Below are 21,315 nucleotides of genomic sequence, written 5' to 3'. Positions count from 1 at the left end.
GCCATTAAGCCGATGGCCGATCTTCAGTGCCAAACACCCACTTTGCCCGTGGACAAGCTTGCACCATGAGGGCATTTGGGACTGCCAGATGGCTTAATTGCCATCTGTTTGGGGATGCCCAGAAGGCAGCTTCTGGAGCTCGCAATTTCCAGGCTGCGATTCTTCCCTTGGCTTTCCAAAGCCAGCTGCGAGCTTTCAGCGGATCGTCTCAGCGATGTAGTGCTGCGCAGGAAGCGTAAGGACCACACATTCTGCACCTAATTGCATTGAGCTTTTTAAGCTTGTGTGTTGTGCTATATGGAACTGGAAAACAAAAGGCTGACTTTTTGAGATACAGTTTGAAAAAAGCACAGAATGATGCTGCCAGCCTGACTCCCGAATATGTTGCCGCCAATATGGATCCTGCAGAGGCTCAACGTCTCGAAAGAGTTCGGAACATCGGTATTGCGGTACGATATCCCTTCCGATTGTTAACGGCGCAACGAAATAGAGCAAAAGAATAAGAAACTAAGACAATGAAAATTTAGGCACACATTGACAGTGGCAAAACTACGGTAACGGAACGAGTTCTCTTCTACACTGGTCGAATCAAGGCAATCCACGAGGTTCGAGGCAAGGATGCCGTCGGCGCCAAGATGGACTCTATGGAACTGGAACGAGAAAAAGGTATCACTATTCAGTCTGCGGCTACATTCTGCGACTGGAAGAAAACGGTAAACGGAAAGGAAGAATTGTATCATGTCAACTTGATCGACACTCCCGGCCATATTGACTTCACCATCGAGGTCGAGCGTGCTCTGCGCGTGCTCGACGGTGCCGTCATGATTCTCTGTGCTGTCAGCGGTGTTCAGTCTCAAACGATTACGGTTGATCGGCAAATGAAGCGCTACGATGTTCCCAGAATTTCCTTCGTCAACAAGATGGACCGCATGGGTGCCAACCCCTGGAAGGCCGTCGAACAGATCAACACCAAGCTCAAGATTCCCGCGGCTGCCATTCAGATTCCCATTGGCGCGGAAGACGAATTCGAGGGTGTCGTTGACATTATCGAGATGAAGGCTATGTACTTTGAAGGTCCCCGTGGTACCAAGGTCAGAGTTAGCGATCAGGTCCCTGCCAATCTTCAGGAGTTTGCCGCCGAGAAGCGACAGGTCCTGATTGAGAAGCTGGCTGATGTTGACGACGAAATTGCCGAGCTGTATCTCGATGAACAGGAGCCCACCAACGATCAGATCAAGGCTGCTATTCGCCGCGCTACGACTGCCCTCAAGTTCACTCCTGTCATGATGGGTTCTGCACTGGCCGATAAGGGTATCCAGCCTATGCTGGATGCTGTTTGCGACTACCTGCCTAACCCCGGTCAGATTGAAAACACTGCGCTGGACAAGTCCAAGGGAGAGGAGATGGTCAAATTGGTCCCCTACAACTCTTTGCCCTTTGTCGGCCTTGCTTTCAAGCTCGAAGAGAACAACTATGGCCAACTCACCTACATCCGTGTCTACCAGGGAACGCTTAGCAAGGGCACCTACCTGTACAACTCCCGAACTGATAAGAAGGTCCGCATTCCCCGTATTGTTCGCATGCACTCCAACGAGATGGAGGACGTCAGCGAGGTTGGTGCTGGTGAAATCTGCGCCGTGTTCGGTGTCGACTGCGCCTCTGGTGATACCTTTACCGATGGTGGTCTCCCTTACACTATGTCTTCTATGTTCGTTCCTGATGCCGTCATGTCTCTGTCGATCAAGCCCAAGCGTTCTGGCGATGCCGACAACTTCAGTAAGGCGATGAACCGATTCCAGCGCGAGGACCCGACTTTCCGTGTCCACGTTGACGCCGAGAGCGAGGAGACCATCATTTCCGGCATGGGCGAGCTGCATCTTGAAGTCTATGTTGAGCGTTTGAAGCGAGAGTACAAGACCGAGTGTGTCACTGGCCAACCTCGTGTCGCCTACCGTGAGACAATTTCCCGCCGTGCTGATTTCGATTACCTCCTCAAGCGACAGAGCGGTGGTCCTGGTGACTTTGCCCGAGTTGCTGGCTACATTGAGCCCAATGACAAGCCGGATGAGAACCACTACGAGAGTCAGGTTGTCGGTGGCCACATTCCCGACAAGTTCCTGTCTGCCTGTTCCAAGGGCTTTGAGCTCGCCTGTGAAAAGGGTCCCCTGCTGGGCCACCGCGTTATTGGCTCCAAGATGATCATCAACGACGGTCAGACCCACGTCACCGATTCTTCCGATTACGCTTTCAGCTTGGCTACCCAGATGGCCTTCCGTAAGGCCTTCCCTGAGGCCGGTGGTCAGGTCCTTGAGCCCCTGATGAAGACCACCATTACCGCCCCCAACGAATTCCAAGGAAACATTCTCATGTTGATGAACAAGCGCAATGCGACGATTAACGATACCGAAATTGGCAGCGAAGACTTTGTCCTGACCTGTGACTGCAGCTTGAACGCCATGTTTGGCTTCAGCTCGCAGCTGCGTGCCGCTACACAGGGCAAGGGTGAATTCAGCATGGAGTTCAGCCACTATGCTCCTGCTCCTCCTCACTTGCAGTAAGTTTCTTCTTCTTTATCATGTTCCCCTCTCACCAGATTAATGAGGCATCCCGTTTGTTTATATCGTCATATGACTAATCCCATAAATAGGAAGGAGCTGATCGCCAAGTACGAGGCCGAGCTCGACGCCAAGAGAACCAAATAAAGGCTCCGTATGGTTTTAGCTAATGAAGGCCGCTTGGCCCAGGCAGCCCCCCCAAAGAAGTGACATCATATACGTCTTTAATGATAGCCGGGGGTCTGCCTTGTAAGAATACCCCTCTTGTAAAACGTGTATCTTGTATGTATGGAGTACGGAAAAGAAGCATGCAGATGTGATTATGCAGTCCATCTGATGATTCTAGAAGAGAGAGAAAAAAAGAGCCAGAAAGCAAAAAGGTTCAGGGATATAAAAAAGCAAATGCTGCTAAGACCAATAGGATTAGATGCAGAGAGATAGACTTGATTCATGCATATATGTACACTAAGACGCAGTTGGACTTGACTCCTCGCAATGAACAGCCCACGAGCCAAGAGTGACCTCATTTCAAACAAGCCCAGCTCGAAACAAAATAGATCCGTCCAGCCCTGCATCGGTCATACTGGAGGGATCCGTATGTCAGCAGGAAGACAGCCCTGGCAGATTCCTATCGCTACTGGTAGGTACTGCTACTACTACTAGCAGCGGCAGTAGGACTAATACTGCAGGGGGCAGGCAAGTGGGGAGACAAATAGCTGCGTTTTCGTATTGATTTGTTGCGAATACTGCAAGTAATAAGTCGCGTTACCGGAGGATGCAAGCAGCGCTAGTAGAAGAACTCGCAGTAGGTCTCGCATAGCATCTCGCTTGCGTAGGGCCGTTTTCTCTTCCTCATACCCATACGCGAAGAGGACGTATATAGACCCTCAATGCTGGAGCCATACGGGGCTAGACTGTCATTAAAGAGTATTAGATAAGACACGGCGCACATCCGAAGAGGCTGTTGTTTCCGCCTGATCCCTGGATGGTTTTCCAAATCATGAGCGATCTCATCTTATGCGCTCAGTTGCGACAACGTGTCAACTGGATTTTGAGAATCGTGGTGCCGAGTACCGCTACATGGTAACGAAACAGCATGCACTAGCAGCGGGAATCTGTATGGAGAAGCTGTGGGTTAGGGAAGGGATTGTTGGTTTGAGGACCTGGAATAACGAGAGGAGGGTTCGATATGCGGAACGTGCTCTGGCTGGGGTCCCCCTTACTGCTGCTGACCATGCAGGTGATGCATACATATATTTCTACATGCCATATGCAAGCAAGAGCCTGGTGCCGGCGATGCGCCATCGGGGAAGGAGTTTATCGGTTGACTTTCAAAGCATATATTTTCTATTGCGTGCTTCATTATACTGCCTCCTTGTAAATGCGATTGACAGAACGGGCATGTCCGACGTTTGTCGTTGTTGTACGCATATGTATACTATGCCCGCACTTACCAGGAGTAGTTCTCGACTCTACCAATGCAAGGGGGGCTGTCAACTTCGTATTAGTGTTCGGAGCAGGAACAGAGCAGGATCTCGCAGACAATGTGACAGATGCTACCCATGCCGCCACCACTAATACTGAGTTCCCCGTAGCCGGTACTTTCATCACAATGCTGGACACAGGCATGCACCACCATTGAGTGCTTGAAAGCCGAAATGAAGTCGTCTCGATAGCCTCAGTCGGCGCGTCTGCTTGGCCGTCTCCTGACATGAAATCCACCCCTCCAACAGCCAGCAAGGGAGATTAAACCGTCTGGCTATTTGCAGCTATTTTACTTGCTGGCCAATCAGCTGTCGTCGCGCCATTGGGTGTGTTGCCCAAAGTGGCCACACACTCGTATGAGAGACCTTTTGCGCCCTTCGTCATTGGCCTCCTTACAGTTTTATGCGCCACCGCCGTGGAGTGATTTATACCAACATTAAACGGGAACAGTACCTTCTAGTAACAGGAACGCATGATGCTGAATTAGCAGCTGGATGGAAGATTGCCTGGTAGGCGTCAGGACTAAGCGGCAGCTTGGTGTAAGTACGAGCACTACGGCGAAAGTGGCATGTCCATGTAGACGCCAGCACAGGCGCCGTGGAAGCAGGTACTTGTTCTGGAAGGTCCCGCTCTGGGCTGCTGTCGCCATGGGGAACGCCGAACTTGCGCTGTAGCGGCATAGCGGATCGGCCCATCCGAACCTCATTTCTTGCCGTTGGAACGTTGACAACTTCCTTGTGTGGCGGGTTGGCTTGAGATCTTCGCGGCTGGCGGGCGCATGCAAGGCGCGGCGTCGCGCTGATGTGGCTGATGAAGAGACGAGTCGACCTGACAGACGCAGGCTGCTATTTTTGGAGACAGTTGTGAAGCATGTAAGACAGGCTGACACCTGTGATTGAGACACGGTTTTACTCACGTTCAGCTGTTATGCCTTGCCTTGCACAGGCACGGCTATGCAGCTGCAGTGCACATCTTGGAGCATTACCAATTCTATACTGCAGCACTTGCAAAGAGGCCACTTTATCTCTGCAATGGCCTGGTCTGGCCCAGGCCAAAACTAAAAGATACCCCTGATTCCAATTGACCCGTGTCGCGCCATGTATGGAGTATGGAGATATGGAGTCGCGGGCTAGGCATCTGTACCTGGACTTGTGTCGCATGTTTTACCCGTGGCCCGCCTCCAGCCTCCTGGGCCCGCGGCTTGTACTAGTACTTGTGGTGCTCCCACACTGGATCCTCTGCCCTTCTCCCTTATTACAAGTATTCGGCCTAGCTCTATTTTGTTTATCAATTTCCCTACTCCAGACCTGCGAAGCTATTAGTATTCCTTTTTCTTCTTTTTTCCCCGTCTCCCTAATCCTCACAAACAAACCTCCAGCATCGATTGCGAACGAAATCTTTCCCCAGAGCTTCCCCCCGCGGACGCGGCCCGTCTTTCACCATGAGCGCGGTCAAGAACCTGCGAGCCATGTTCGAGAACAAAGGGGACGCGAGCCCGGCGGACGACGATAGAGGTAGAGCCCTTGGTGTTTCTAGTCCCTCTCCAACCCCAGGAGGTAATGCTCTCAGTGTGTGCTGATGTTTTGCTCCGTGATCTTCCTCTGTTCATGATCTCCAGCCTATCATTACATGCCCTTCAAGAAGCCTGTTTGTTGTTGTCCAGCGCAGACGCTCCTGAGCTGCTCCTGTAGCTGTTAGTTCCGCTGGGCTGGCTGAGCTGGAGGCTGCTTTCCCCCAAAAGAGCTACTGCTGCCGCATGCCATGCCACACACACAGAGACAAAAAAGTGCCGTCCGCTAACTCGTTTTCTCTCACGCCACTAGCTCTCAGCGGCTCCCCAAGGCCGCTCAATAAGGTGCGCAGCAGCTTTGTTGCCATTGAGCGCAACGGCGTCATCGGCTTGGTTAGAGACAACGGCTCCGCATCTCGCGACTCCTCTGCCCGACCCAGCCTCGACATTCCCCGCGAATCCGCCCCGACGAGCCAAGAGAAACCGCAAATGTCTGCATCCGTTGCCAACATCAGCTCCGCCATGGACAAGCTGTCCGTGGGCGTTGCCAGAGCTAGCTTCGAGCTCCGAGGAGCTGTGTCGGACCACCCGAGCCACAATCCCGACAAGGTCATGGACGAAGAGACTCCTACTGGCATTCTGTCGCCAGCAGATCCACTCACTGCAAAGGCTGAGCCCGAGCCCGAATCTGCACCCGAATCTGCGCCTGCGTCTGCGCCCGAATCTACGCCCGAATCTGCTCCAGAGAATGCGCCCGAAGCTGAACCTGAGAAGCCGGCACCCAAGGAAGTTGCTCCCGTCAGCAGCGCTCGTCCTGGCACACAGAAAACGACCAAGACGACGAAGCCGGCAGCTACCAAAACCGTCGCCAAGCCTGCGGCCACAAGGACTGCCACAACCGCTACAAAGACCGCTGCTACACGAACATCTGCAGCCCCCAAAGCGGCTACTAAAGTTGCCCCCAAGCCTGCGGCTACTGCTACCAAGGCCACCACGGACGCCTCCAGGAGAGCGAGCGTCAGGCCAACTCAGAAAACCGCAGAATCTTCTACTGTGAAGAGAGAATCATCAGCTACAGCGAGATCAGCTGCCACTGCAAGGCCTAGAGTTGGAGCGGCAACCTCGGCTACCAAGAAACCTTTGGCTAGCAAGGCTGCTGATCATGGACCTGCTGCCGCGAAGCCGAGGACCAAGTCGCCCACCAAGCCAGTTGGCCTTCCCTCTTCTCTTACAGCTCCCACCGCCTCCTCTGTCTCCAAGACTGGCGCGGCAGCTGGAATAACCCAGGCTAGACAGACCAATTCACGTCAATCGCTCAGCCGACAGGGTGTACATGCATCTGGCCGAGCTGCTTCCAGCACTGGAACGGCCAAGCAGCCTGCCGCGCGTGCTCGGCCGAGCATTGGCCCACCACCCGCCAAACCTGCCCGTGAAGCGCCCAAGAAGGTGAAGGAGGTGGATGAGGGCTTCTTGGCTCGCATGATGCGACCTACCCAGGCCTCAACTAGCAAATTCCAGGAGCCGACTACGCCTCCCAAGAAGTCTGGATCTCGAGCAGGATCCCGCCCCTCCACCGCTGGAACGGTGGCATCGGGCGCTTCGGACGGCAGCCACTATGACGGCAGCCCCAGCAAGAAGACTTCTAAGAAGCTGGTTGGTAAGAAGTCTCCTTCGCCTACGTTGGAGGAAGAGAAGTCTGTCGCCAAACCTGTTGAGGAGCCTGTTGAAGAGCCTGTTGAGGAGCCCGTTAAGGAGGAGATTCACGAAGAAAACGCCACCGCCCAGCCCGCTGAGCCGGAGGCTCTCCCTGTGGAAGAGGCGGCTGTCGAGACTGCCAATGTTGAGACCGTTGAGGAAGTTGTTGCGATCGCTGAGGAGGCTGAGCTTACTGAGGCTGCTCCTGAGCCCGTGCCTGAGACTGCCGAGGCTGTTGAAGTCAAGGCTGAAGAGACTCCTGCTGTTGAATCCGCTGTCGAGGTTGTTGCTGAGCCAGAGGTTGCCAGTGTGGAGGCTCCTGTTGAGCAGGCTTCTGAGATTGTCGAAGAGCCAAAGGAGCAAGTTGCTGAGACCGCCGTCCCGGAGACTTACTAAGACGACTGCCGAGGCAACCCTCTAAGCACCGTCACAAGCAATAATCTAAATCAATGGGAAAATTTCAAGCAGTTTGGTGTTTCGTATGGTCGTGGATGGCGTTTTGTCAGATTGACTAGGTGGAGATGCTTTTTCTTTGTGCCTTGTTTCTTTTGTTTGATATCGAATCCTTTGTCTATGTAATAATGGACAGGTTCCCTGTCGAAAAGGAAAGATGTAGTTTATTAAGATACCTTAGATACCTGTTTATAGCGACCATTGGTGAATTTTTGTTTTCTGGGACTTTGGGATTATTGTATAAACTGCTGAATATTTTTCGCCAAACATGGCTGTTTGCTGTCTTCACTTAACAGCCTCCAATTCTTCTTTGTAGATTTGAGACCTTGCCTTTGTTTGAAATCCATTCTATTCATACAGTGAGACGTACTTTTCTCTCCCCCCATTTCTTTATGAGACGATATATATATACATCATGAAGCCGCAATATCTCCAGGCCCAGTTTTCCTTTTTTTCCCCCCCATCCCCCCATGTTCAAACATTGAATTTATGATACTCGGCACATCAAAACACCACCAACTTTCCTCGCCAGCGCTTCCCTAACCTCCAGCACTCCTCTTGACGTCGAAACAAACATACACTCGCCCACACCCAGCCCCTGCACCATCCCGCCTTTGACCTTTGTTGGGAACCCCCTCGTTAGCCTCCCCAGCTCCTGCACATCCACAGTCATCAACCTCGACGGCTTGCTAATCACAGAGGCCTTGTTAAGCACGGGCTTGCCCTCCCAGTACTTGAGCCCGAGCCAGATGCGCATCTTGGCGACGGTGGCGTTGGTGACGGGCTCGGGGACCTGGGCGACCATTTGCTCGGCGGTGGGGGGCTGCGGGCCCGCGCGGTAGACGGACGAGAAGAAACCGGAGCGGTGCAGGGCGAGGGCGAGGTGCAGGTTGTATTTGGTGTTTGCGATGGAGGTGAGGCCGAGGCGGGCTTTGGAGGCGTTTTGGAGGTGGGAGCACATGTGTGCGATGTTGAGTATGGACGGCATGGTGGGCTGAGGTTTGTGTGTTTTGTTGTTGTATATGTATGTTTTAAGTTATTGGTTGTTCGGAATGAGAGCTTTGTACGAGTTTCTATTTTTGTTCTTTGGTCAGATGTTGTTTTTTTGGTATTCAAAAGTTGTTTCTTGGGGTTTTTTTGGCAACTCACAGCGCATTGCCTGTTCGGACCGCACTTGACTTTTTTGGCCAATCGCCCTTGTTGGGCAGCAATGAAGGATTCCCAGGAGAGAGGTGGTCCTGGGAAGATGGCGCTTTGCGAGGGCTGCGGCGATTTTGGCAAGCTGAGAGTTGGAACGGGGGGGGCTTTTCTTTGCGAGGTTGTCGCGATTCTTTCGATATGGGTGGTGGTGCTTAGTGCCTGGAGCCGGAATCGCCAAAAATTTGGAGATTGGTGACTAAGCAGGATCGTACTATCGCAGACGCATAGGCCTAGGCGCTCCCTCCTCGCTGTGATTCTTCACAGAGTCGGCAATCCCGTCGAAAGAAGGAAAGAAAAACATATCAATTGCCAATGACAATAACTATTAATGGAATAAGAATAATAAATCTATTTTGGTGTGAAATGCTACTTGTATAATAACTGGAGTTGAGGTATCCAAACATTGGCTTGTATCAGACTATGCCGCCCATTAATTTTTTTTTTTTCCAAACTTCTATACTCTTTTGAGTCGCTCGAATCTTTTTAATGCTGCACCCGTCTTCATTTTCTTCAAGCCGCACATCATTTGCTAAGCAGCCAAAGTAACAAATCGCCATGTTTCAGATAATTGAATACAATTAAAAAAAAAAAAAAGATACAGCAGCAGTGGGCAGCGCCCTCCCCCTCTTGCATAAAGCTCTATTCAGTATTAGTTCCAACTGAATAGCCCACGCACAAACGATAAGAGAGATCCGCGGCGCTTGTATGCCAATACGAGTGCTGTCAAAACAACAGGGCTTGAGACGAGCGCAATGAAGCTCTGCATCAGAATCTGGCCCTGGCGGTCGCTCTTGCGAATCACTTCGGCGTATCCCTCGTTGCCGAAGCTGACCCTCGAGTACTTGGTCTGCCAGCCAAAGGACGGGAAGTGAACGCTCATAAACTCTTCGAGATACTTGCGTAGTCTGTAACGCTTTGACAGAACAGATGATCTCATCTCGACGTAATTTTGGAGCGCCAGGTTGTTAATGGCGTAGGCGTCCTCTGCTCGGACGGCAGAGTACTCTGCCAGTGCGAGCGAGCGCTGGAAAGCCGACGTCTCAGCAGAGTTGATGAGCTCTCCATCGGGGTTGTTGCTTTCTTCAAGATTCATGTGCTTGTCTAGGATGGAGAACAGAATGCGAACATCTTCCATGCCGGCATTCATGCCCTGACCGTAGAAGGGCACCATGGCGTGGGCGGCGTCACCAACGATGACTCCAGAAGAGCCATGGTGATAGGGCTTGCACTTGAGGCTGATTAATGGCAGGTGAGGGTTTGTCTTGAATGACTTGATGAGGTCCGGCCCAGGTATTAAGGCGGTAACTCCGGGGAAGTGTTTGTCAAAGAAGGCTGGCAGGGTTGAGGGATCTCTCTCTAACTCAGAAATCTCGGCGCTGGGTATGAACAGAGTACAAGTAAAAGAGCCATTCTAGAGCACCATATCAGTAAACATGCCATTAGAAATCACATTGCGTATTTGTAAGCGGAAAAAAAAATCCTACCTCGCTAGGAATGGCAATGAACATGAAGTCCTTGCCGGGCCAGATATGCAGGTGGTTCGGCGAAATGCGGAACTTTGCGTTGGGGTCTTTTTCGTTCTCATCCACAGCACGGGGAGGCAGATGGAATTCGCACCACAAGGTGTCAATGTATTCCTGTTGGTAGTCCATTCTGGTAAACTTCATCAGGTGGTAGCGAACGGCGGAGTGTGCGCCATCCGCTCCAATCATGAGATCAAAAGTAATCTCGATTTCCCTGGGGCGGCCATTGGCAACAAAATCCTTGTCGCGTGCCTCGAACCAAGCCTTGTTGGCTTTGAAATCAGCTCCGGTAAGCTTGTGGTTGAAGAATAGCTTGACATTGGGTAAAGAGTCTAGGATGTCTAGTAGCCGAGAGTTGAGACTTCCTCGGTCAATCGCATTGATAGCCTAGGTAAGTTGAGTTAGTAAAGTCTCATAAAACAGCGAAGAGAAGAGATAGATGACAGGAAATAAGGTTGTGCACATTTAGGAAAGAAGCGAGTGACGATGAAGACATAATCAGTTAGATCTAGCTGTTTGTGAAGTTTCCTTACCTGATCGTCCACACCATAGTTTTGAGAGTGCTCGTATAGGCTTCCGTTTGGTGACTGCCCATGAATCATTCGCCCACGCATAGGAATAGTTGCGGACATGACATGGTCAACAAGCTGTGGCTCTCCCGACTGCTTCATAGCATAAAGTCCTCGCTCAGACAAGGCCAAATTAATGGACTTTGTGAAGTTGAGCGGCACTATGCTTGGATCGCGAAGATCTACAACATAGTCGTTAGCGGAGCTGTTGAAAGCATGTGATAAATCAAATAGAAGTCATAGACTCTTCAGAAAGCTAAACAACAACGCAGTGCCTCTGTAACCGGGAGAAGAAAAAAAAAACAGTTTGAAAACAAAATCGCCAAAATCTTCGAGCCAGAAAATGCAGATTTGTGTCGTACGAGAGCTGCAACAACACCAGCCCGAGTTCGGAGGTGTCGGACTCACGATACACTGGAAAAAAAAAAAATTGTACACTTACCCGGCCGCAACTCATAGACTTCGACTTGGTGGCCTCTCTTGGCGGCATAGAGCGCCGCCAACGACCCAACAGGGCCGGCGCCAACAACAACAATCTTAGTGTCCGCCATGGTTTCCCAAGTCAAAACAGCTCCGTATCGAAAAGGAACCTCCAGAGGGCTTTTAAGGGAAGAAGGAGAGTATATATAAGATGGCCGGGAGCTCTGGAGCTATAAGGAAGCCCAGGCTCCGGCCGAAGGGGGCGAAAACTACATTGGAATTAATTTACAGTGATGAGCCGAGTCTGATCACATCATGCTAAAGGCCAGCCACAGTATTATTGGCGTGGCCTTGTCCGCCTTTCGTCTTAGTGGCTTTTGTTGAGCGAGTTTCGAGTAGTAGCAGCGGTAGTTAATTTGGATTTTTAAAAATCTGCAGCGGTATTAGGTACCCGATCCATCTCGTCTCGCAGCCATTAGGATTTCGAGGCCTTGCCGGATTCGGACGAGGTCGCAAGGCGGCTTTCCCAATTAGAATAACTGCCCTCAGTCCGCGGGAGATTTCTTTTGAGATTTGAACTTGACCAGGTGCTGGCTCTTCTTCTAGTGTACGGTCTGCGAGAATATATCAAGGTCCTTTGGCATTAATGACTGCATGTTACGCTGGCAAAGGACAACTAAAAGATGTATAGCCAGCCCTGGTAAAGCATTGGAGACGGTGGGGAGAAGATATAAAAACTGTTGTTGTGTGTGACGTTTGAAAAGGGGGGGCTAATTTATCAAGGCACAGAATCTACCTATCTTGCTACTTTCAATTCTATACTACTTACTTACCTTTACATTTAATTTTCATTAGCATTACGTTACCTTTGCGTGCATTTGTATTATAGAAAACTGCCATACGCCCACTAGCGCCTTGATCGTCAGATACATCCATATATGCGCAGAGCCATCAGCCAGTATATTATAGCGCACGAATGGCTGCGCATAGAATGCCCCGCTAGAACGGTTAAGTGCGGAATAACCGCCGCCTTACTCGTAGCCTCGCTAATCTGGCCCAAGTTACTGTAGTAATTTTTTTAATCTACCGTCAACCCAGATGATAGATCTATCTAACATCTTCTCATTTTTGTAATCGCTCGCAGCATCATCACTTTGGTCTGCTCTCATATACTCCCCTTTCTTTTTGCATATCTTATCCCGATTCTCCTCCGTCACCATGGCCTCCGAACCTCCCACCAAGAAGAAGTGCCTAGGCTGCGATAACGAGGCTGGAGCGCTGCAGTGCCCGACATGCTTGAAGCTCGACATCAAGGACAGCTTCTTCTGTGGCCAGGACTGCTTCAAGAGAAACTGGGTACGTACATACAGATAGCTGCTTGAGGGCACTGCAACACAATATGCTGGAGAATGGGAGCTGAGAAGGCAATGTAGAGGGAGGCTGACCTGCGTGAATAGAGCGAACACAAGAAAATGCACAAGACACAAAGTAACATCCTCCACCACATCATTCCTCCGAAAGCAATCTTAACAGATCCAGTCACCGGTTACTACAATCCTTTCCCGAGCTTCCCCTTCGCCGGCCCGCTGCGCCCCGTCTACCCTCTGTCCGAGCATCGCACACTTCCCAAGTCGATTCCTCATCCCACTTGGTGGCAAGACGGCGACCCCAAGTACAGCCGGTCACTGATCAACCGCAACAAGATCGATGTCCTCGATGCAAAGGGTATTGCTGCGATGCGCAAGGTTTGCAGGCTAGCACGCGAAGTCCTCGACCTTGCTGCTGCCGCAGCCAAGCCCGGCGTCACGACCGACTTCATCGATGAGCTTGTCCACAAGGCTTGCATAGAGCGCGAGGTGAGTGACGAGAGCTTGCCTGTATGAAAATAGGGCAGATAAGGCTGATGCGCCGTTCGGCAACTGTCTAGTCGTACCCTTCACCCCTGAACTACAACCACTTCCCCAAATCATGTTGTACTTCCGTCAATGAAGTTATCTGCCACGGTATCCCCGACCAGCGCATTCTCCTCGACGGTGATATCCTTAACATCGACATCAGCTTGTACCATGGTGGATACCACGCCGATCTTAACGAGACATACTACATTGGTGACAGAGCCAAGGCCGATCCCGACAGCGTAAGAGTAGTGGAGGCGGCACGTGAGTCTCTCGACGAGGCCATCAAGGCTGTCAAGCCGGGTGTCCTGATTCGAGAGTTTGGAAACATTATCGAGAAGGTTGCAAAGCAAAAGGACTGCAGCGTAATTAGAACGTACTGCGGCCATGGCGTCGGAAAGCTCTTCCACAGCCCGCCCAACGTCCCGCATTATGCCAAGAATAAGGCGGTTGGCGAGTGCAAGGTTGGAATGACCTTTACCATTGAGCCTATGATTGCTCTGGGCAAGTACAGGGACATTACATGGCCCGATAACTGGACTAGCACAACCATTGACGGAAAGCGAACAGCCCAGTTTGGTACGTTTTTTAATCCCCATTGTCTCAGGAAAATCATTGTTTGCGAGACATGCCGCTAACATCCTTTATAGAGCACACACTTCTTGTTACGGAAGACGGCTGCGAGATTCTTACGGCGCGGACAGCCGATTCACCTGGAGGGCCAGTTCCTATGCCAGAGAAGGTGGCCAATTGAGAAGATAATTGGCACAATGTACGATCAATGTAAAAGCTCTGACGAAGTGATCTGATACCATCATTATGTAGCGTATTGTATGATGTGGGCATCCTAGAAGTTAGTGATAGGGTACTGGCGTCGTTGTGTGTTGCTGCGGATGCAATAAAGTCGCTTTTCTCTGCTACCAGGGTCTGTCGCTGTAGGCATTGATGCTGGGTCATGCATGATTTATGCGTAGCAAAAAATGGAGAAACCCAGGTTCGTTCCTCGTCATCTTGGTTGTGTCTAATCTTGCTGAAGGCAATTGTCGAAACAATAAAATAAACAGAGACTGCCGGCAACGTATATCACATATTTGTTGTAGAAACTGAACTGTGCTACCCCATCATACGGCAAATATAGTAGGCGGATGTAAGTAGTTGCTCTGTGGGGTTGAGGAGGGTATGTGTGTGCCCTGGCGCCGGTGAATTCACATGAAAATGGACGGCCGTTGGAGCTGTCTGCGGTGCGTCGTGCCACTAACACCCAGCAGGATTGCACTAAAACGCAACGTTAGTAGAGCTCGGTTGACAACCTCCCAAAATGGATGTATCTGCTGATTGCCTGAGAAACAGCTGCACCAGACAGAGATAGCAGATGACTGTTAATAAAGCCCTGCTGTAATGCCTATCAATAGCATGTATGTGCATTACTCGAGGCTTCTGTCTAGTGCTTGCTCTGCTGGAGAAGCGCTGGAAATTCCCCACCGGCCCATTCGGCCGAGCTGGTTGGCTGCTGGGACCAGCACAAAAATCTTCCCCCAGGTCAGGTAGTGCCTACTCCGTACATCGCCACTAATACCAGTCGAGGTCGTCACCAGGTTTTCTGTCTCTCGCCAGGCCGCCCACAAACTCGCGTCCTCCCTCCCTCTCCACCACTGATCGCATCATTCGCCCGTGACGCTTGAGGCCACCTCGCATCTTCCTTCCTGCGCTCGCAGCATTGCTTTTTTTCCGCCGTCGCCATTCCCGCAACCTGCTACGGTGAGCACCGCAACCAGCAGCTCCTCCCGCCGGCACCAGCTTTATCACGAACCCCCCACTAATTCCAAGCAGCTCCCCCTCCTTCCTGCACGCCGCGCCAACCTTGTCCAATTTGCGCCAGAGCTCAAAGCTTGTGACGACCGAACCGACAAGAAGCATCTCCAGTTCTTTTTCCGCCGCCTCTCTTTTCCGACCTCCAACTCCGCGTAATCCTCATCGACCAACGGCATGATGTCTGGAGAAGCATGGCTGTTCCTTTTGGCGGTGTTGATCAACGCCGTCAACCTGTTCCTGCAGGTGTTTTTCACCATCATGTACAGTGATCTGGAATGGTATGGCGTCCCAAGTTACCTCTCGAGACATCCGACGCATGCGCGCAAGGAAATGCGTCTCATCGACGGGCCTTTTGTGACCTGTCTCTGCACGTGGCTAACTCGGCTTTTCGCAGCGACTACATCAACCCCATCGACCTCTGCAACCGCCTCAACGCCTACATCCTCCCCGAAGCCGCTGTCCATGGCTTCCTGACCTTTTTGTTCTTGATCAACGGATACTGGGTTGCGCTTATTCTCAACCTGCCCCTCCTTGGATACAACATCAAGAAGTGAGCTGCCCTCGGAGCCGGATTATTGCCGCAACATGGAATGGGGATTTTTTTCTGACGATCTTGAAATTAGAATTGTTGATAACACACACTTGCTTGATGCCACCGAGATCTTCCGAAAGCTCAATGTCCACAAGAAGGTGCGTCGTTATGTGCAGAATACAGGGCTCCTTTTGGCGCATGTCCCTAACAATCTTATAGGAGTCATTCATCAAGCTGGCCTTCCACCTGATCATGTTTTTCTTCTACCTCTACAGCATGATCGTTGCTCTCATCCGCGATGAGTCTTCGTAAAGCATGTCGAATGACTGACGAAACTACCCTATCCCACCATACGATACCAATATCTCTGGCAGGACCGATAAACTAAACATGACGGGATCTCTGACGAGGAGCCGGTAGGGCAAGACACGCATGGGAAATGGGCCGTTGATGTTTAGAACTACGATGGAGCTGGTGAAGCGGTGAAGCGGCTGTTTTATGAGAAAGAGACGGGCTTTACCTGCAGCTTTAAGCACAGCGTCTAGTGACACACTGGCGGATGGAGCTTGATAACCGGGGCGACCTTTGTCTCTTTCGGGGGTGTTACGGCTTGGGTTGTACAGGTTTCTGTTTTGCTTAATCTTATGCAGGAAGGGTGACGATTTTTGTCTAAACCTCTGTGGTGGAGTAATAATGATGGAAGCTTCAAGTACAAGATGACATCTGGTTCACTACACTTAATTGTAAATCTAGTATTTTTGTTCTCGATGGAATCTCAAGTACCAAGGAGGACAAAAGTTAGTTTACTAATATTAATTGTGAATTTAGTATCTGAATTCTCGTCCCGTGAGGCAAAAGATGTAAGAAAGGATTAATTCTTTATATGGTGAGGTTGCCTGTGTAATATAGGCAGTGTTGTGATGCCCTATAAAACCTTGGGTTCCCACTTAATAAAAATTATAATTGAATATATAACACTCTGATAAAATCTCCATATAGTCTACTTGGTAGGTTAGAACCCTCCGGTGATTCTGCGCCAAAGCTGAAGCTTTTCAACTTGGCGAGCCTCAAAGATCCACAGATAATGTATGCTCCCAATTAGGACTAGCGCAATCAGCTGATTGATCGTCACTTATTTCTTTCAATCAGCGCCTAGGCTGCCCGGTAGCAGTCCAAACAACTTTGCATATCGCGTCCGCAAATATGGCCAGCCGCAAACGAAAGAACGTGCTTACCGGCCATGCCGAAGAGGTTTTTTTAAGCGCATATACATTCCAGAGCAAACACAGAGCCATTGAGAGAAAAGGCGGACCATCTCGAGAACATCAAAGCGGAGCTGAGATAAAAGCCGAAGCTGCAAATATACGCGCCACTCGAGAGAAGAAAGGCGATGCAACCATTGCTGAGGGAGCTGGCGCATACGTTGGACCCTGGGCCAAATTCAAACAGGCGGAATACGAGGTCGTTGGCGAGGATGAAGAGCTGGCAAGCGACGAAGAATATGAGATGGTGGAAGAGGAGGAGGACGATGTTGTCGAGAGCGGAACAGTGTTACGGGCGCCTGCTGGTGCTCTAGCTCGACGCAAGGAGGTTGAGGCACTGGGAGACGAGACGACGACGTTCCACGGCTCAGAAGAGTACGATTATCAAGGCCGAACGTATATGCATGTGCCGCAGGACTTGGACATCGACTTGCGCAAGGAGGTTGGAAGCGCCACCAACTTTATCCCGAAGAAGCAGGTTCACGGCTGGAAGGATCATTCGGGTGCTGTCAATGCGCTGCGGTTCTTTCCCAGCTCAGGACATTTGCTTTTATCAGCTGGCGCAGACACTACAGTCAAGATTCGCGATGTGTATCACGACAAGGAACTGCTGCGGACGTATTCAGGTCACTCCAAGTCGGTATCAGATATTTGCTTCAACAACTCGGGAACCCAGTTCTTGTCTGCTTCGTATGATCGCATGATCAAACTCTGGGACACGGAGAAGGGCGTCTGCATCAACAAGTTTACGACGGGGAAAACGCCACATGTTATCAGATTCAATCCCGATCCCGAGCACTCGAATGAATTCCTGGCTGGTATGTCGGACAAGAAGATTGTTCAGTTTGATATACGTACACCAAATGAGGTGGTTCAGGAGTACGACCATCACTTGGCTGCCATCAACACCATTGTTTTCGTTGATAATAACCGCCGCTTCATGACGACATCCGACGACAAGTCACTCCGCGCATGGGACTACAATATCCCTGTGCCTATCAAGTATATCGCTGAGCCAGACATGTACCCGATGACTAGGGCAGCACTGCACCCATCGGGCAAATACGTTGCCTACCAAAGCTCAGATAACCAGATTGTCGTTTACGGGGCCAACGACAAGTTCCGCCAGAACAGGAAGAAGAGCTACCGGGGCCACAACAACGCTGGTCTTGGCATCGATCTGGACTGCAGTCCTGACGGCCAATTCCTGGCCTCGGGTGATCAAGCCGGCTACGTCTGCTTCTGGGACTGGAAGACGTGCAAGATGTATCATAAGCTAAAGGCGGGTAACCAGGCGGTGACGTGTGTGCAGTGGCACCCACAAGAGACGAGCAAAGTTGCCACTGCTGGTTTGGATGGAGATATCAGATACTGGGATTAAAAGCGAGCATGGTTCTATGGCGTTGGGGTTTGGATATCTTAGACTTCCTCGGGTATGGAAATAAACTGTCATTATGAGGCAGCAATAATTTATGTCGTTACTCACAATTTTACGTTAATGATACTCTAATGTTTTTACGTATATATGTGCTCCACATTCCCTTATTTGGCCGTCTTGATATGAGGTTCTATGCTTTCTTGAGAGTAGTGTATTGATGTTGCCCAAAACGCTGAAAGAGGCGTCGCAGATGGTTTTTCCATTATACAGTGGTGTATGTAAATAATAATAATAATTATTTTCAGAATATACTAAAAGTAATATTATAGATGATGTCTATGTGCAACTAAAATTAGTTGTATCAATTGCATTCACAACAAGCTTACTTGGCTGACATTATTATTCCTCTTATTACCGCTGAGATGTGAACTTCTATACCATTACATGTTGTGAACAAGGATGCCACCGACAATCAACGCCAAGGTGGCTAATACGTCTATAGCCTTCTCCATCCGGGCATCGCTTGTAACATGAGACGGAGATTTTGGTCCCGACCCAGAGCCTGATGCGTTGGTCGGGAACCCCCCAGCTGCGCAAGCTTTGCCATTCCAAGCAATATCCACGGCATCTCGCCACATGCGCTGAACGTCCGCTACGTTCTCCGGCGTATAGTAAATGTGGCAACCGGCAGGCTCGAACCGCATCATCGAAGGTATCGTATCATTTGGCAAAAGATGATTGCGGGTGTTGATGCCATATTCCCTGAAAACCGTGCCCTTGATGTCGCCTAGAGGCAGCGGGACGAAGCCTGGGAGAAGTTGTTTGGCGGTTTCCACGTCCGCAATGGCTCCAAGCTGGATCAGCATCTGGACGCCATGTTGCACAATCTCTGCGGAGGCTGCTTGGTCTCCCTTTGTGCCGCCGATAGCCTGCATTGGCTGACTACCTGGCAGGCCACCTATTGCGATTGTTTTGATGTTCAACTGCCCCAGCAGATGAAGGAATACCGCGCAAGCTGTAAACTTGATGGTTAAAAAAAAAAAAATTTCCCGTAAACGTTACGACGACGGGCCATACGAACCTGATGCACAAGTACCGTCACTGAGTACGACGACATTTGCCTCCTCAAAAGGCTGTTGGTATGAGGCATTGTAGTACGGTCCATACCCAAATGGAATATAATTCTGTGTCAGATCCCAGATGGTGTTGTTGAGGGGCAGTTGAAATGTTGCTGTAAAATTCGCGCCAGCCTCTTGGACGGGAGGAGCAAATTCAGCGAGGGATGAGAAGTTATTTCCATTCACATCCTCGCAGGTATGATAGTTGTAATCATTATAGTATGCCTCGCTTTTGAGCTGCTGGTCAGCCTGCGAGTCGTTGGCCTTTGGTAGCAGGTCTTCGACAGGTATCGCTCCAAAGCTGTCGGTCACCAACTTGACAGGCTTCGACAATTCATAGTTTGTATGAAAAACCGTCCGCGCTTTCGGGAAGAGACGGTCAAACTAATATAAATTCTGTTAGTACCTACATGGATGTAAGGATTCATCACAATTCGAAACTTCAACTTACCACTTCGAATGGTGACCCAGATACCCCTCCCAAGTTTCCGCTTACGTCCACTACAAGTCGGGTTTTCCCTGCAGAGACTGCATCTGCTAGAAAGTCTCTTGTTACATTTCGTATGGTATCCAATTGAGCAGGGCTCTGGCTGAAGAAAGACAGAAACTGAGCGACCCAGAGAACTGCAACATCTTCATAACCGGCGTCATCGAGGTAATAGCCGGCCACAACGTCAAACGGGTCTTGCAAAACGGCTTCTGGATGTTCGAATATCCGAGTGACAGATGGGATGGCAGGACTGGTGGTAGTTGAAGCAGCCGACGATTGGTCGGTTGCGGTGGAAGATGCTGCCGCTGTAGAGGCGGGAGCGAGACAGTAGTGATGGAAAAATGCCTCCCCGTCAGTAATATCTTCATCCCATGTGGTTGTATCAATAACTGCCTGTGTTTCATACGTTCTTGATGTGCCATTTGCGAAACCGAGAATAGTCTCCTTGCCGGGATACCAGTTGAAGACTGCATTGGGGAACGTGAATGTTGCCGATAATCTGGTACAGAGTTAGTAGGCACAACTTTTATAAAAAGAATTATAGTTGCACTAACGGTATCGTTTTCGGATCCCTAGCAGTATTCCAGAACATGTAATTCCACGCCGAGTCAGGGTCTGCTAGATTGTAGAATGCTTCACTCTTTAGGAGAGTAATAGCATCCTCGCCATTGATGGTGATAATATTTGAGACTTTTTTGCCAGACTGGAGCCCAGCAAGATCGTCTGTAATTGTTCTTTAGTCCTTGCAGTTCCTCTTTGAGTGAATACACATCACATACCGTAGACGTAAACTAATGGATCTTTGAGCCCATCTGAGGACACTGATATCAAGTACACAGTTCGCTGAAAGGTTATTGCCGCAGAAGTGCATGTGGCGGTATGAAAGTGGCCATCATGTGCAGACGACCACACCTTTGCTACATCTATATCGACGTCGTATTGGCTGTGGTATGCTCCAGCGGTTATGTTCTTCTGGATGTCTTCCAGCTCTCCGACCAAGTCGACAGCTGGCCAGTAGTAGTCCTTCGGAGGATCTGAACAATGATCAATAATGAGAATGAGGACGTGTTGGCTTGCATGTAAAACACACATTTGAGGCTGGTCAAAGTAGACTGAAACTGAGTGTATTTGATCAGTTCGGATAGGTAATTGTTTGCCAAGGTATTGTTGATGGTCACAGATTTCAAGCAGTTATATCCCAAGTCAGGATCAACAACAAGACCGTCTTGGCCACCGTTAGCGAACGCCCAATTGTCATACTGATTGCTATGCTACCTACCTGTCGATTTATCCTTTCGCCACTGCTGATAGTGACTTGTGATGATATTGCAAGCATTATTAGAGACATTAGCAGCATGTGCATATGATGCTCCGACTAGGTTGCAGAGGCCAAAGACCCATACAAAGGCGAAGATCAT

At 50.2% G+C, this 21,315-nt stretch overlaps 8 protein-coding genes across 9 annotated transcripts; 5 read left to right on the top strand and 3 right to left on the bottom strand.

Annotated features, from left to right (window-relative positions):
• Positions 1–16: 16 nt before the first annotated feature.
• MEF1 (Elongation factor G, mitochondrial) lies at positions 17–3,048 on the top strand. Its single transcript, XM_024902745.2, has 4 exons — positions 17–235; positions 338–449; positions 528–2,554; positions 2,648–3,048. The coding sequence occupies exons 1-4, from the start codon at positions 66–68 to the stop codon at positions 2,700–2,702; spliced, it is 2,364 nt and encodes a 787-aa protein (XP_024757414.1). The 5' UTR covers positions 17–65; the 3' UTR covers positions 2,703–3,048.
• A 2,222-nt stretch (positions 3,049–5,270) lies between these two features.
• On the top strand, positions 5,271–8,029 carry TrAFT101_005388 (uncharacterized protein). Of its 2 annotated transcripts, XM_066127463.1 has the most exons (2): positions 5,271–5,554; positions 5,864–8,029. In XM_066127463.1, the coding sequence occupies exons 1-2, from the start codon at positions 5,482–5,484 to the stop codon at positions 7,639–7,641; spliced, it is 1,851 nt and encodes a 616-aa protein (XP_065983574.1). In that variant the 5' UTR covers positions 5,271–5,481; the 3' UTR covers positions 7,642–8,029. The 2 variants fall into 2 exon arrangements, with proteins under 2 accessions (XP_065983574.1, XP_065983575.1); XM_066127464.1 differs by having other exon boundaries at positions 5,271–8,029.
• Positions 7,996–9,023, bottom strand: TrAFT101_005387 (mitochondrial 37S ribosomal protein uS8m). The gene is made up of 2 exons (XM_024902746.2): positions 8,848–9,023; positions 7,996–8,771 (listed from the first exon to the last, which is right to left on the bottom strand). Exon 2 carries the CDS (start codon positions 8,684–8,686, stop codon positions 8,186–8,188), a length of 501 nt encoding a protein of 166 aa, XP_024757417.1. The 5' UTR covers positions 8,687–8,771; positions 8,848–9,023; the 3' UTR covers positions 7,996–8,185.
• Positions 9,024–9,362: 339 nt separating this feature from the next.
• NIC3 (Kynurenine 3-monooxygenase) lies at positions 9,363–11,729 on the bottom strand. The gene is made up of 4 exons (XM_024900864.2): positions 11,433–11,729; positions 10,955–11,172; positions 10,383–10,808; positions 9,363–10,309 (listed from the first exon to the last, which is right to left on the bottom strand). The coding sequence occupies exons 1-4, from the start codon at positions 11,539–11,541 to the stop codon at positions 9,548–9,550; spliced, it is 1,515 nt and encodes a 504-aa protein (XP_024757418.1). The 5' UTR covers positions 11,542–11,729; the 3' UTR covers positions 9,363–9,547.
• A 771-nt stretch (positions 11,730–12,500) lies between these two features.
• TrAFT101_005385 (uncharacterized protein) lies at positions 12,501–14,377 on the top strand. Its single transcript, XM_024908711.2, has 5 exons — positions 12,501–12,766; positions 12,868–12,898; positions 12,950–13,266; positions 13,338–13,884; positions 13,956–14,377. The coding sequence occupies exons 1-5, from the start codon at positions 12,629–12,631 to the stop codon at positions 14,057–14,059; spliced, it is 1,137 nt and encodes a 378-aa protein (XP_024757419.1). The 5' UTR covers positions 12,501–12,628; the 3' UTR covers positions 14,060–14,377.
• A 326-nt stretch (positions 14,378–14,703) lies between these two features.
• Positions 14,704–15,273, top strand: TrAFT101_005384 (uncharacterized protein; the record flags this gene model as incomplete). The annotated part of the gene is made up of 4 exons (XM_066127462.1): positions 14,704–14,720; positions 14,890–14,907; positions 15,021–15,063; positions 15,136–15,273. 4 exons carry the CDS (start codon positions 14,704–14,706, stop codon positions 15,271–15,273), a joined length of 216 nt encoding a protein of 71 aa, XP_065983573.1.
• Positions 15,274–15,291: 18 nt separating this feature from the next.
• On the top strand, positions 15,292–15,961 carry ERV14 (COPII-coated vesicle protein; the record flags this gene model as incomplete). The annotated part of the gene is made up of 4 exons (XM_024900941.1): positions 15,292–15,395; positions 15,512–15,667; positions 15,741–15,807; positions 15,869–15,961. 4 exons carry the CDS (start codon positions 15,292–15,294, stop codon positions 15,959–15,961), a joined length of 420 nt encoding a protein of 139 aa, XP_024757420.1.
• Positions 15,962–18,729: 2,768 nt separating this feature from the next.
• Positions 18,730–21,315, bottom strand: TrAFT101_005382 (uncharacterized protein; the record flags this gene model as incomplete). The annotated part of the gene is made up of 7 exons (XM_024904333.2): positions 18,730–19,304; positions 19,371–19,791; positions 19,859–20,396; positions 20,452–20,620; positions 20,677–20,931; positions 20,988–21,122; positions 21,177–21,315. The coding sequence occupies 7 exons, from the start codon at positions 21,313–21,315 to the stop codon at positions 18,730–18,732; spliced, it is 2,232 nt and encodes a 743-aa protein (XP_024757422.2).

This window comes from Trichoderma asperellum, chromosome 3, assembly GCF_020647865.1.
Source record: "Trichoderma asperellum chromosome 3, complete sequence".
Classification (NCBI taxonomy): Eukaryota; Fungi; Ascomycota; class Sordariomycetes; order Hypocreales; family Hypocreaceae; genus Trichoderma; species Trichoderma asperellum.
Note: the sequence above shows the minus strand (reverse complement) of the source record. Positions and strands in the feature narration are given on the sequence as shown.

Excerpts from the sequence above, each read along its gene's own strand:
- TrAFT101_005385 (XM_024908711.2), top strand. The coding sequence starts at position 12,629 with ATGGCCTCCGAACCTCCCACCAAGAAGAAGTGCCTAGGCTGCGATAAC. Across the intron at positions 13,267-13,337 it reads AGGCTTGCATAGAGCGCGAG|TCGTACCCTTCACCCCTGAA; the intron begins GTGAGTGACGAG and ends GCAACTGTCTAG. Across the intron at positions 13,885-13,955 it reads AAAGCGAACAGCCCAGTTTG|AGCACACACTTCTTGTTACG; the intron begins GTACGTTTTTTA and ends CATCCTTTATAG.
- TrAFT101_005387 (XM_024902746.2), bottom strand. The coding sequence starts at position 8,686 with ATGCCGTCCATACTCAACATCGCACACATGTGCTCCCACCTCCAAAAC.
- TrAFT101_005388 (XM_066127463.1), top strand. The coding sequence starts at position 5,482 with ATGAGCGCGGTCAAGAACCTGCGAGCCATGTTCGAGAACAAAGGGGAC. Across the intron at positions 5,555-5,863 it reads CCCGGCGGACGACGATAGAG|CTCTCAGCGGCTCCCCAAGG; the intron begins GTAGAGCCCTTG and ends TCACGCCACTAG.
- NIC3 (XM_024900864.2), bottom strand. The coding sequence starts at position 11,541 with ATGGCGGACACTAAGATTGTTGTTGTTGGCGCCGGCCCTGTTGGGTCG. Across the intron at positions 11,173-11,432 it reads AGTCTATGAGTTGCGGCCGG|ATCTTCGCGATCCAAGCATA; the intron begins GTAAGTGTACAA and ends ACTATGTTGTAG. Across the intron at positions 10,809-10,954 it reads ACTATGGTGTGGACGATCAG|GCTATCAATGCGATTGACCG; the intron begins GTAAGGAAACTT and ends CAACTTACCTAG.
- MEF1 (XM_024902745.2), top strand. The coding sequence starts at position 66 with ATGAGGGCATTTGGGACTGCCAGATGGCTTAATTGCCATCTGTTTGGG. Across the intron at positions 450-527 it reads TTCGGAACATCGGTATTGCG|GCACACATTGACAGTGGCAA; the intron begins GTACGATATCCC and ends ATGAAAATTTAG. Across the intron at positions 2,555-2,647 it reads CCTGCTCCTCCTCACTTGCA|GAAGGAGCTGATCGCCAAGT; the intron begins GTAAGTTTCTTC and ends TCCCATAAATAG.